The sequence below is a fragment of the Apteryx rowi genome, unplaced genomic scaffold (genome assembly GCF_003343035.1).
Source record: "Apteryx rowi isolate R43461 unplaced genomic scaffold, aptRow1 scaffold_247, whole genome shotgun sequence".
NCBI classification, from domain to species: domain Eukaryota; kingdom Metazoa; phylum Chordata; class Aves; order Apterygiformes; family Apterygidae; genus Apteryx; species Apteryx rowi.
The window spans coordinates 21,700-34,387 of record NW_020448830.1 but is presented as its reverse complement, the minus strand read 5'-3'; the positions used below and the strand labels follow the sequence as shown (position 1 = coordinate 34,387).

General features: G+C 39.4%; 1 protein-coding gene across 2 annotated transcripts in view; it reads left to right on the top strand.

Moving 5' to 3' along the window:
- The window catches only part of DCAF13 (DDB1 and CUL4 associated factor 13), a 31,189-nt gene that overhangs the window by 9,275 nt on the left and 9,226 nt on the right, over nucleotides 1-12,688 (top strand). For both annotated transcript variants that reach the window (XM_026066756.1, XM_026066757.1), the window contains 3 exons: nucleotides 1,304-1,386; nucleotides 3,136-3,300; nucleotides 9,545-9,680. In XM_026066756.1, the coding sequence (XP_025922541.1) occupies nucleotides 1,304-1,386; nucleotides 3,136-3,300; nucleotides 9,545-9,680 (384 nt within the window). The remainder of the gene's footprint in view (nucleotides 1-1,303; nucleotides 1,387-3,135; nucleotides 3,301-9,544; nucleotides 9,681-12,688) is intronic.

Sequence of the window (12,688 nt, the reverse complement as noted above, 5' to 3'; positions counted from 1 at the left end):
TGTAGAGAATGAGACGCATGAGAATATGCACACGCTAATCAAGTCACAGTCCCTTTGGAGGGAGTAGAGGTCATCACTTTTAAAATAATGAACGATATTCCAAAGCAAGTTAACAAAATACACTTGTGCAGCTTTAACTTTTATATGCATGTAAATTTATCACGTTTGGTATGGTAAGTTGAGAACAAAAATGAGGTTTGAGTACTATAGGATTAAACATCAAAATTTCAGGATTTCAGAATTTTCAGGTAGGATTATGGTTGGTCTGGAATATTATGGAAAATCTTGTTTAGAGTTGTTCTGTTTGTTAATAAGTTGCTCTGTAATTATTCATCTACTTTATGTCAGGCATACTGTATGGGAGTTATTTTTAAATACAATGGTTGAAAGCTCCAAGAGTCGCAAGAAGCCAAAGCTGTTGTGTCATTCTGGGAGTCAGATGACTCGCCCTGCCACACCACCACCCCCTTCTCCCACGGTTGCCCAGCTGTTGTTGCCACTGCAGTCCTCCAGTTTGGGGGCATCCAGTATATGGCTTCATAATACCTCTTGTCTCATCCACTGTTAGCAAAGTGGAAGGATCTTATTAGGGCAATCATCAGCTGCATTGCTCCTGCTTTAAGGCAAGCTGGCCTCTTTGTAGCCATCTGCTTGCCAGTGACAAGCAAATCTTACGAATGTGAAGGAACTAATTCACTGCTAATGTAGTGACAGTGGTGAATAAATTACAACAGGGTAACTAYTTCAAACACTGCTTGGCACTTCTCAGAAAAACCAGAAATGGCAACTGGCCTAGAGAATTCATAAACTGTAATTTCTGCAATAAAATAACAAAGGGATAGGAAAAACTGGGAGAACATCAAAATGATATTATTACTTTGCAAATGCTTGTTCACATCCTTTGATGAAATAGATATTGTATAAACAAACTGGCTTAATTAAATGCTTAATTAAAGGCTCCTGTAAATATGATGGAGAAGTGAGGTTTTCTGCAGGTTCCAGGTTGGCATGTTAGTTCTTGGGTTAAATGACAGCTTGGGAAGACTTGCTTCCAAAATGGCTCATAGAGGAAAAATTTAATTGCAGCATTGCATGAAGCAATAAGTATGTGATCAGGGATAGGAAGTCTTGAGTTCTAATTCTAACATTGCTAAGGAAATGTGTATCGCTATTCCTCTGCTACAATTCTGTATCTAGAAAGAAAATGTTTACCTGTCTCCAGTGGTATAAGAAGCTTTGTATTTGAGGCATAGCCAGTGTTTTATTACCTATAACAAGGCAGCAATGTGTAAATACCTTTCAGGTTATCTTGAAGATGAGGACAAATACATTGTGTTGGAACCCCATGGAAGCTTTCATTTTCACTGCAGCAAATGAAGACTACAAGTAAGTGTGATCCTGCTTTTTGATAATCCTGATCATGTTTTTAATCTGTGTCCTGGTGATTTATCATCATTTTACAATATCTATTTTTTAAAAAGCTACTTAAACTCTCTAAGATTGAGTCACTTAAGTAATGGCTTAGAAAATTACAGGATCACTGATGTAAAAAAATTTTTGCTGGTAAGCTGCCTCTTTTTCTGTATTTCATTAGGGATGGGGGAAGCACTGTAATTTACAACAAAAAAATTAACCACTGTTTGGTTCTATCATAATAAGAAAAATGCACTTGAACCAATGCAAGCATAGCTTGCAAAGGGACCTAGAAATTAATCACTTTTGGTCCAGCCTGAGGCAATATAAGTGTTTATTTTCTTGTCAGCTATCATGAAGCTTGGTATCTTGTACTGATCAGCTATTTTGATGGGAACATTTCTAAAAAAATTAATCTTTTGTGAAACAGTTCCAGAAACTGTAATACTTGTCCTTTCAGTGTCTTAGAACACATTTTTACTTTTGGACAATACTATTCATGTGAACAGCTAATCTGATATTGAGAAAAGCTGCCTCTGAAACTAGGCCACTGCAAAATGTGCTCCATATCCTTTTTTCCAGGAAGCCAGTGATCTAACAATAGATGACTGCTGTCTTCTAGAACATAGGAGTTTTATCACTTATCTTAAGGCCGCTCTTCCAAAGAAATGGAATCTGGCTCAGACCTTGAAAGCGGGTGTTGAATTTAATATACTGCTTTTTGCCTATTTTTGATTATGGTAAAGTAAGGCTACCTAAAGTGTTTCTTTATAGCTGATTTCTTGTTCCTCACTAAACTAGAAATGGTAGCTGTTACTGTTAGGGGCAACTGTCCTCTTAAACAAAAGCAATTAGTATGAGTGCAATGGTAAGTGCATATATCAACACCACACCTGCAAGTGGTAGCTGATTAAAAGCATCTATTTTCTAAAGGAATACAGAAGGAAAAAGTAATAATTGCCAGTTAACTATTGTATAGAAGACATTGAGCTAATGTCTTCTATACAAGTGCAGGTAAACTTCACCTGTTCTGCCTGAGCTCTGCAGTGCTTAAAAGCAAGCCAGCTGTGGTCCAGCAGCTGTGTAGCTATTTTTAATGTGATGCTTTTCTACATATGATATGCTCTACAGAGCCAGTAGCTCCATGTGTTGAGGGATCGAGCTTTCCTTGGACTCCTGCAGACTCTCTGCTCAGCTGGCCTTCTAAAGAAAGGGAACCAACCACATGGGAACGTCACAGTAGACTTTGAGTTACTAAGAGATTCCAGTGTGGGAAGATCTAGAAACCTTGCAAAGTTGATAGGCTTGCCATAATGATCATAACTGATTCGGAGACATTGTCCAAGTTAAGGTTATATACTTCTATTCAAAGATGGAGTGAAGGAGGACAGTGTGGACAGGTGGTTGGAAAAATGGATTAGGTCAGTGACCCGAGAACAGATGCTAAAGGGAGTAGTGGAGTCCTATCTGTTCTTTGAGAGAAGAGCAAGAAATGTAGATCTGGTCCAATAACTAAAGCCACTGGCTAGAAAACTTATTTCAAGCCCTAAATAATGTATCTTTCTTTCTTTTCATATGTTACTAGCAGTTTTGAACAATTTTCTCTTCAATATGGATCTATCCTTAAGCATGTTTTTACGTGATTTAAGTAGCTGTTTACCAAAAATGTGCTAATTACTTAAGGTGTTAAGATGTTACATTGTTGGTCTTATTCTTTTAAAGCTTATATACTTTTGATATGCGCTTTCTTGCATCACCTGTGATGGTGCATATGGATCACGTGTCTGCTGTTCTTGATGTGGATTATTCACCCACTGGGAAAGAATTTGTGTCTGCCAGCTTTGATAAATCTATCCGCATTTTCCCTGTTGACAAAGGTCACAGCAGGTGAGTGATTTTTACACCTCTCTCACTCTCATGCACCACTATGGCCTCCCTCCCTAGTCCTCAAAATTCTTAATTCAGTCATTAACATCTTCACTGAGGCATTCACTTTCTGCAAATATTAAAATCTTATTCTGTATATAACTTGAGAGTGACAGCTCATATAGTTGAGAGAGAATTTTGGAGTATGCATTAGAATAGAAGCTTTATTTAACAGGTAGTAGTACTGATACTGCAATTTTGGATTAAAATTACAGTGGAATCCCGTAGGTAAAATTTCTCAAACATGTTATGTGTTTGGGTTTTTTCTTCTGTTTCTTTTTGATGCAAAGATATCCAGAGGGAAGGTTGTATTCTTAAAGAAACATTGACTATTTATACAAGTGGAAGATTTGCTTCCTCTTCTTTCATATTTCCCCTGTTAATACTCCGCAAATCCATACTTTTGTTTTTCTGTTGCCTCATACTTTCCTTGACATTATTGCTTTCCAACTAGATTAAACATCAGTTCTGAATTATTGTTTTTAGGTGTACTCATTTATATTTTACCAGGGTGAATCCCCTCTTATTTCCCTTTCTCTATATCTTTAATGCATTTAGTTTCCTTTGTACTGTATTTCTGTTATCACTGATGTTTGCAGTGCCTCACAAGATTGTAGCATTTGTTTTTTAAGGGCTGTCTTCATCCTATATGGATGATTACTAAAGACATTACATGAGAAGCATGGTAATATGGATTCTTTACGATCTGTTCGGGACATTTTGTGATCTAATTCACTTCCATTTATTTTTACCTTCTGCTCATTGCTTTGTTACCCAGGTTTTGATTCATGTGACAGTGCTTTGAATACAGCTCAGTATGAATTAGTTTTTCATGCAAGGTTTCATAAGGCAGTATATTAAATATTTTGTTGAAGTTCAGATTGGATCTACTTTGTGCTCCTTTTTTTTTTTTTCCAATTTGATGAAAATCAAAGCAAGTTATCAAGTCTGTCTGGTATCATTTATTCTTCATAACCCTACCTTCATTATTCTTTGTCAGTCCTTCCATTTTTTTTCTTTATTTTTAACTTTATTTTACTTTTTTTTAAGTTTCCTTCACTCTTCTCCTTTAAAAAAAAAATTGCTGCCACTAGTTTAAATTTTAGATGTTTCCTTTAGGATGTTGAAATACTGACTGGGGAAGAAATATATTTTTATTATTGATTGATGCAGTTATCCACTGTTCAACATCACTGTTTATATGCTCCTATACATCGTTAGAGATTGAGAGGAGTTGTTTCCATTTTCCTCCGTAACTGATCTACAAATTGTTTCTGCTTTCTCCCTGTCCTGCAAAAATGTTTTAAGTAGAATTAAGCATTGTGGTTCCTTTTTTTTTTTTTTTTAAGTCTTGTATTGTTAAACAACATGGATAGCAGCCCTTGCATTCCTCAGATTTTCTTTCCTGTGGAATAGTAATGTTTACAAAAGTACCTGATATGCAAAGTTAAAGCACAGTGCTGCCATTGAGGGGAAACTGAGCAGACCCTGTGATGCAGCAGTGAAAGGCTTTATCTGTTTATAGCAGGTTGTTGACTAGTCTCGTGGAAGGAAAAGACATTTTTTGGCAGTGTGGTTGCCATAAATGTAGTGAGAAAGAGACTTGCAGATGAAGGACTTAGCCTCATATAAGCTGACTAGATCATTCTAGGAAACTTAGAATTCTTTAAAAGCTGTGCTTTCGCAGAATTACATTGTTGAAATTAATCCTATGAAATGGAGAAAGGGCTCCAAATGGAAGATGTGATCCCTCTTGGAAAACTCCTGAGTGGTACATAGGGGTGTCTGTAAGCAAGGATCCTAACTGTATTCCACTTAGCTCAGACTTTTGATCCCCCTATCAATTTGAAAAACTCTAAACTTTCGATGCTTTCTATTTTTTATTTTAAAAATAAAGTTTTAAGATTTGAAAAATCAATATCCATAAGAAATAAGATCTATCATGAAGCTTACTAAATTCAGTAAGTTCTTGATAAATGGAACCAGATGTGTCTGTGACTTTTTTTTTCTTTTTAAACGAAAGATCCCTGTTATTCAGCCATGTACTTTTATGTTTTTCCTTTCCCTGAAAATGACATTTGATAACTTGTGATGATAGTAGCAGGAGAGACAAAGGCTGAAATTTCAGAGTAAGGAGAGGAAAAATCTTTAGTTTCCCAAAGGTGGGTGAAGAAATGTTTTTGTTATTGAGCCAAATAGTAAAATTAAAGCAAGCATAGAAATGCTTATAAAAATTCATATGTGCACACACAATATAAAACACCAACAGCAGTAAAAACCTGATGCGAGTATTAATGTTTTCTGCAGTACTTGTGCTCAGTCTTCCACACTCTTCTTCCTGTAGAACATCACTTGACTGTGAATTATGAAAGGAGGTTAAGCTTATGAAAGGTGGTTTACTGCTTTCGTCTGTTTTTTTTTCACAACCTCACCGCCCCCACTGCAGCCTAGTTGTTTCATGCCTATTAATTAGGCTTTGTTTCCATACTTCCTTTCTGATACTACTTGGATTTTATTTATAAAAATAACTAGGTAGAAGAAAGAGAGAATGCTCTTTTAGCTGCAGTGCATGACCAATATGCGCAAGGGGTGGGTAGTAGTGGGCAATTGCATGACTGATATGCACAGGGATGGGTAGTAGCTGACAGTTTAGGACTTCTATTAGTGTTCTAAAGGTCAAGAATAAAAATAATTAAAAATGTAACACAAAAATGTCCTGGGTCCTGTATTTTTATAGCAGAAATAAAATAGTAACTTTATATGAATAATATTGTTCCACTTGTTTGGTACATACTGAATAAAACTCAAATGACAGTTTCCTTTAAACATTGAAAATGTTTCTAAATGTAACATTTGAATCAACAGATGCTAGTGCTTGTTGAGCAAAAGTCTAATCTGCAGAAATTAAATATGTTTTAATAGCTAAGCAGCCATTCTAAATCCTGTTTTACTAGCTGATATTTGTTGACTTGTTGCTCTGCAGGACGTTGAGACTTTTCTTTAAGTTTTTAGGGTTTTTCTAGGAGCTTTTAGATGGTGATAAAGAAGTCCATTTTGGGGAGAAAGGAGGGAAGTCACAATGAAGAGTAACTGATCTATTGTCATGTTCATAAATGGACAGCTGGAGGTGAAATGCTCACTGTTTTCTTTCATGTTCATAATGGTGGTGCCAGATCCTCTGGCACCCATTCTTCTGTAGTCCCATTCAGTAATGTTTCATCACTATAATAGCATATTAGTGAAAATTATTATGGGTACTTTATGCATATGATGTTGTATACTGTTGGTATGTTGTTTGAAAAAGAGTGGTTTATTAGTTACTTACTGTAATTTCTATGATAGCACTATTTAAAAATCACTTGTAAAAGGTGGTATTTTTTCAGTCTAACCAGCATATCTTATTTGAATTTATAAAAATATCTGTCTATAGACATATATATTAATATAATGCATAAATATAATAAGATATAATTTAAAATCTAGCATCTTGTTTAAAAAAAGTCAGAATATTTTTTTAAAAAGTCAGAAAAAATATCACAGAATCACAGAATCGCTGAGGTTGGAAGGTACCTCTGGAGATCATCTAGTCCAACCCCCCTGCTCAAGCAGGGTCACCTAGAGCACATTGCACAGGATTGCATCCAGGCGGGTTTTGAATATCTCCAGAGAAGGAGACTCCACAACCTCTCTGGGCAACCTGTTCCAGTGCTCTGTCACCCTCACAGTGAAGAAGTTTTTCCTCATGTTCAGACGGAACTGTCTGTGTTTCAGTTTGTGCCCGTTGCCTCTTGTCCTGTCGCTGGGCACCACTGAAAAGAGTCTGGCTCCTTCTTCTTGACACCCTCCCTTCAGATACTTGTACACATTGATAGGATCTCCTCTCAGCCTTCTCTTCTCCAGGCTAAACAGGCCCAGCTCTCTCAGCCTTTCCTCATAAGAGAGATGCTCCAGTCCCCTAATCATCTTWGTAGCCCTTCGCTGGACTTGCTCCAGTAGTGCCACATCCCTCTTGTACTGGGGAGCCCAGCACTGGACGCAGCATTCCAGATGTGGCCTCACCAGGGCTGAGTAGAGGGGGAGGATCACCTCCCTCGACCTGCTGGCACCACTCTTCCTGATGCACCCCAGGATACCGTTGGCCTTCTTGGCCACAAGGGCACATTGCTGCCTCATGCTTAACTTGGTGTCCACCAGCACTCCCAGGTCCTTCTCGGCAGAGCTGCTTTCCAGCAGGTCAACCCCCAACCTGTACTGGTGCATGGGGTTACTCCTCCCCAGGTGCAGGACCCTGCACTTGCCTTTGTTGAACTTCATGAGGTTCCTCTCCGCCCACCTCTCCAGCCTGTCCAGGTCTCTCTGAATGGCAGCACAGCCCTCTGATGCATCCGCCACTCCTCCCAGTTTTGTATCGTCAGCAAACTTGCTGAGGGTGCACTCTGTGCCTTCCTCCAGGTCACTGATGAAGAAGTTGAACAAGACTGGACCCAGTACTGACCCCTGGGGGACACCGCTAGCTACAGGCCTCCAACTAGACTCTGCGCCGCTGATCACAACCCTCTGAGCTCTGCCATTCAGCCAGTTCTCAGTCCACCTCACTGTCCACTCATCTAACCCACACTTCCTGAGCTTGTCTATGAGGATGCTATGGGAGACAGTGTCAAAAGCCTTGCTGAAGTCTAGGTAGACACCATCCACTGCTCTCCCCTCATCTACCCAGCCAGTCATTCCATCATAGAAGGCTATCAGATTGGTTAGGCATGATTTCCCCTTGGTGAAGCCATGCTGACTACTCCTGATCACTTTCTTGTCCTCCACATGCGTGGAGATGGCTTCCAGGATGAGCTGCTCCATCACCTTTCCAGGGATGGAGGTGAGGCTGACTGGCCTGTAGTTCCCTGGGTCCTCCTTCTTGCCCTTTTTGAAGACTGGGGTGACATTGGCTTTCTTCCAGTCTTCAGGCACCTCTCCTGTTCTCCATGACCTTTCAAAGATGATGGAGAGTGGCTTAGCAATAATGTCCGCCAGCTCCCTCAGCACTCGTGGGTGCATCCCATCAGGGCCCATGGATTTGTGGGTGTCAAGTTTGCTTAAATGATCTCTAACCCACTCCTCCTCCACCAAGGGAAAATCTTCCTCTCTCCAGACTTTCTCTCTTGCCTCCAGGATCTGGGGTTCCTGAGGGCTGGCCTGAGCAGTAAAGACTGAAGCAAAGAAGGCATTCAGTAACTCTGCCTTCTCTGCATCCTTCGTCACGAGGGCACCCACCCCATTCAGCAAAGGGCCCACATTTTCCCTAGGCTTCCTCTTACTGCTGATGTATTTGAAGAAGCCCTTCTTGCTGTCCTTGACATCTCTTGCCAGATTTAATTCCAAACGGGCCTTAGCCTTCCTCGTCGCATCCCTGCATACTCTGACAGCATTCCTATATTCCTCCCAAGTGGCCTGTCCCCCTTTCCACTTTCTGTAGACTTCCTTCTTCTGGTTGAGTTTTGCCAGGAGCTCCTTGCTCATCCATGCAGGTCTCCTGCCTCCTTTGCTTGACTTCCTACTCATAGGGATGCACCGCTCTTGAGCCTGGAGGAAGTGATGTTTGAATATTAACCAGCTCTCTTGAACGCCCTTTCCTTCTAGGGCCCTCACCCATGGGATTCCTCCAAGTAGGTCCCTGAAGAGGCCAAAGTTTGCTCTCCTGAAGTCCAGGGTTGCGATCCTACTTGGTGCCCTGCTGCCTCCTCGCAGGATCCTGAACTCYACCATCTCATGGTCACTGCAGCCAAGGCAGCCCCCGACCTTCACATCTTCCACCAGTCCTTCTTTGTTTTTTAGTACGAGGTCCAGCAGCACACCTCTCCTTCTTGGCTCCTCCACCACCTGTGTCAAGAAGTTGTCACCAATGCTCTGCAGGAACTTCCTGGACTGTTTGTGCCTAGCTGTGTTGTCTTTCCAGCAGATATCGGGGTGGTTGAAGTCCCCCATGAGAACCAGGGCCTGGGATYGTGAGGCTACTTCCAGCTGTCTGTAGAAGGCCTCATCGACTTCCTCATCCTGATCAGGTGGCCTGTAGTAAACACCCACAACAGTGTCACCTCTGTTAGCCTGCCCTTTGATCCTTACCCATATTTAGTTTGAACAGAAAACTGTGCTATTTGAAAGATGTTAGGAAAAGCAATTCTAAAACATCCTAAAATATTTTTCTTTGCTTTAGGGAGATATATCATACAAAGCGAATGCAGCATGTCATCACTGTAAAATGGACTTCAGATAATAAATACATTCTGTGTGGCTCAGATGAGATGAATATTCGTCTTTGGAAGGCTAACGCTTCTGAAAAACTGGGAGTGGTAAGAGACTTGTTTTTTGTTTCTTGTTATCATATGACAGGCTGTGTGTTAGGTTTTTTATTACAACCATTTAACCTACTAAGCTTCTAAAAACTTCTGTTTCTAAAGTAAAATTTCAAACTACAATTTTACATTTTTCATTAGAAAACTAACATGCTTGCATGTATAACATAATATAGTTCATGGTGCAGCTACTGCAGGTTTTAATATTAAGCAGATGACAAATTACATTCCTCACTATTGCTATGCAAGGTGATTTTTGTTGTTTATAATTATCAGTTCAAACTAAACTAGACTAGAGTTTTCTGTGTGTGTGCAACAGGTGAGAATTCACCCCTTTGCACTAGTGAGAAAGCGGTAAATTCTGGTATGCCATACACAAGTGATTTTACTGAAGCGTAGGGTCACTACTTTTAAAAATGTTCTGTGACTAACATGTAACCGATACTTGCCCAGTTCATACTGTGATAAGCACATGTATGGTAAAATAGACCATTTGCACTGATGCGTAACCAAGATTGTCATTAACCTGTATAAACTCTCAAATACCAACAGGGCAAACTGATATAGGGTCTTAAGTCCATTTAATTCAATGTAAGTCAGTTTGGTAGAAGTGTTTCTAGTAGTAAACCTCAGTCTAATAGATACCTTTTTCCAGTTACACCTGTTCAAATGTTGATGTATAGACAAAGCCAAAATGTGCTATTACAATTGTCACTTCCATTTACACAGTCCTGTTAAAAAGTACTGAATAACTTTGGAGAATGAATTTGACACTTTGCCTACTGGGAGTAATCCCTTTACATGGCTTTATATTGTTAGAGCATTTTGGAGATGCTTACAATGCTGCTTCTGTGCCCATCAGCATAGCTGTCAAATAGTGCTTGGAGGAGTTTCTACTTGATGTTGTAAAAGACTGAGAGTAGGAAGCTGTAATTTGGGGAAGGACATTGTACAGTTAAGGGCCCACATCCATGCCACTGTTATGTCTGGGGCTGCTTGTGGTTACCTGAAGCTCCATTTAAGTGCTAGTGTCTGTATTTGGAGGCAAGGGGGATGGAGCTGGGAGAGGTGACAGGTGAATGGGAGTGGTACAAGTACTAGGGCTACAATGCAGAATGGGAAAATCCCTGGACTGTTTTGCAGTGTGAAGGGCTTGATATGGGAAAGCACAGCTAAAACAATGAGGGTATCTGTAGCTGTGGCCCACCACAGGTATTTGAAAGTCCTATTGTTTTTCTTATCCTTGCTGTAGAGCTATAGATAAAAACCTTTATAGCCTATACAGTATCCATGGTTGAAAACTACTGTTTAAGTTGAATTTCTTTAAAGCGTTGGCTTTTCTTTTGTGTTTATGGTGCTATTTCTTTCTGTTCTGAACTGATTTGTGGGATTTATCCGTGAGTGCTTCAGTCAAACATTTAAATATCATCCCATTACCTGCTAATTCCACAGACTCAACAATGATCACTATGGACTTCACTTTTGGATTCAATTTCTATCTTGAATTTGCTTAGATGGTGCAATACTGGGCAGAAATACCACCTATTTACTTGTTGGTGTATCTGTATGCTTACTGGAACACCCTTTTCATCTGGTCTAAAACTCTTTATTCACCATCTTCATACCTAGTACAGAAGGTACAGTCTCTCTCTACCATGTAGTTCCAGAACACATTGCCTGTTTTTTACTCTCTCTCTTTTGTGTGAAGGACAAGGTGGTAAGCAGAATATCTAAAAGGTGTTTTTCATATAGGATGATTGCTAATGTTTTAGTGTGTAAACAGAAAATTCATTCTCTTGACTACTAGATGGCATTGGCGGCTTTTTTATGAAAAGTAAGGATACTTGGATCTGGGAAGTGATGGGCGAAACCAGTTATTCTGTAAAGTATAAATATTGCATACCAAAAGGACTACTTAGATAATGGTTCAAGTATTCAAAAAGTAGAATGGTAAATGACATTCTGATGTTTTCTATAGTATTTTCATCACTGACAGTTGACCGGAGTTGGCTCCAAAAAAGATGCTACCAGTCATGACTGTAGCGTATTTGCTGTGGTCTGCAGGTTAGTGCTCTTGTGGTCCTTGACCTCTCAGTGAATCCTACACAAAATAGCCTGGCCATATTTTTCCAGTTTTTAAATATATTGTTACTGCTTGACATGCCTCTTGGAGGTTGTGCATAGGATTCTGTTCTGCTAATATGAGATCATTCTAATACAGCTTTAGTAACATGCATGTGTGTGTAAGGGTTTGTAAGCATTTCTGATGAAGATTTTCGGCCCTCAAATCCCAAGAGGACTGAGCTGAGTTACCTGTAACATACAGGTTAAGTGTCATTTTTTTGGTCTGTTTTTCTGATTATCAGAAATGAAAGTCATCCCATCTTCTAGAATACTCTAGGCAGCTTGTCATCCTGTCTCAAAGAAAAATAAAAAACTATTTGGAAAATAAAAGACATCTTAAGAAACCAAAAATAAGAAATATGGGAAGAAATTTCAAGGGGCATAATAAAATATATTGAAAAACTGAATTGGAAATTTCTGCTCCCTGATTTCACATGGACAGCATTAATGAACTTGGAAAGAATTATGTTAAAATAAGAGCAAATAATGTTTCACAGCCTCATATATTTTCTGGAAATGTGTTCACCGTGTTATGCCATTAAGGCCTTGAATTTAGCAAGACATAAAAATTGCAAGTGTCCAGAGCTGCTGTGGTTACTATAAAAATATTTTTGGAAGCACTATGAAATTCAGTTTTTCAGGTGTTCAGCGAGTAATTGTTGCTGCTAGGGATTAGGGTGGAATCTTTATGGCTTCTCAGATTCTTGAATATACATTGGAAATGTCACCTGGATTCAGCCAACTGTGCCAATATTGGTTTGATCTAGCCTTGTAGTTCCTGCGRTTCTTAATGTTGTAAGTGTTAATGCCTATTTACTGGGTTCCACTGGTTTTCTTTAGCACAAGCTCTTTCTTTTTTAGAGGACTGGTGTTCTTATCTT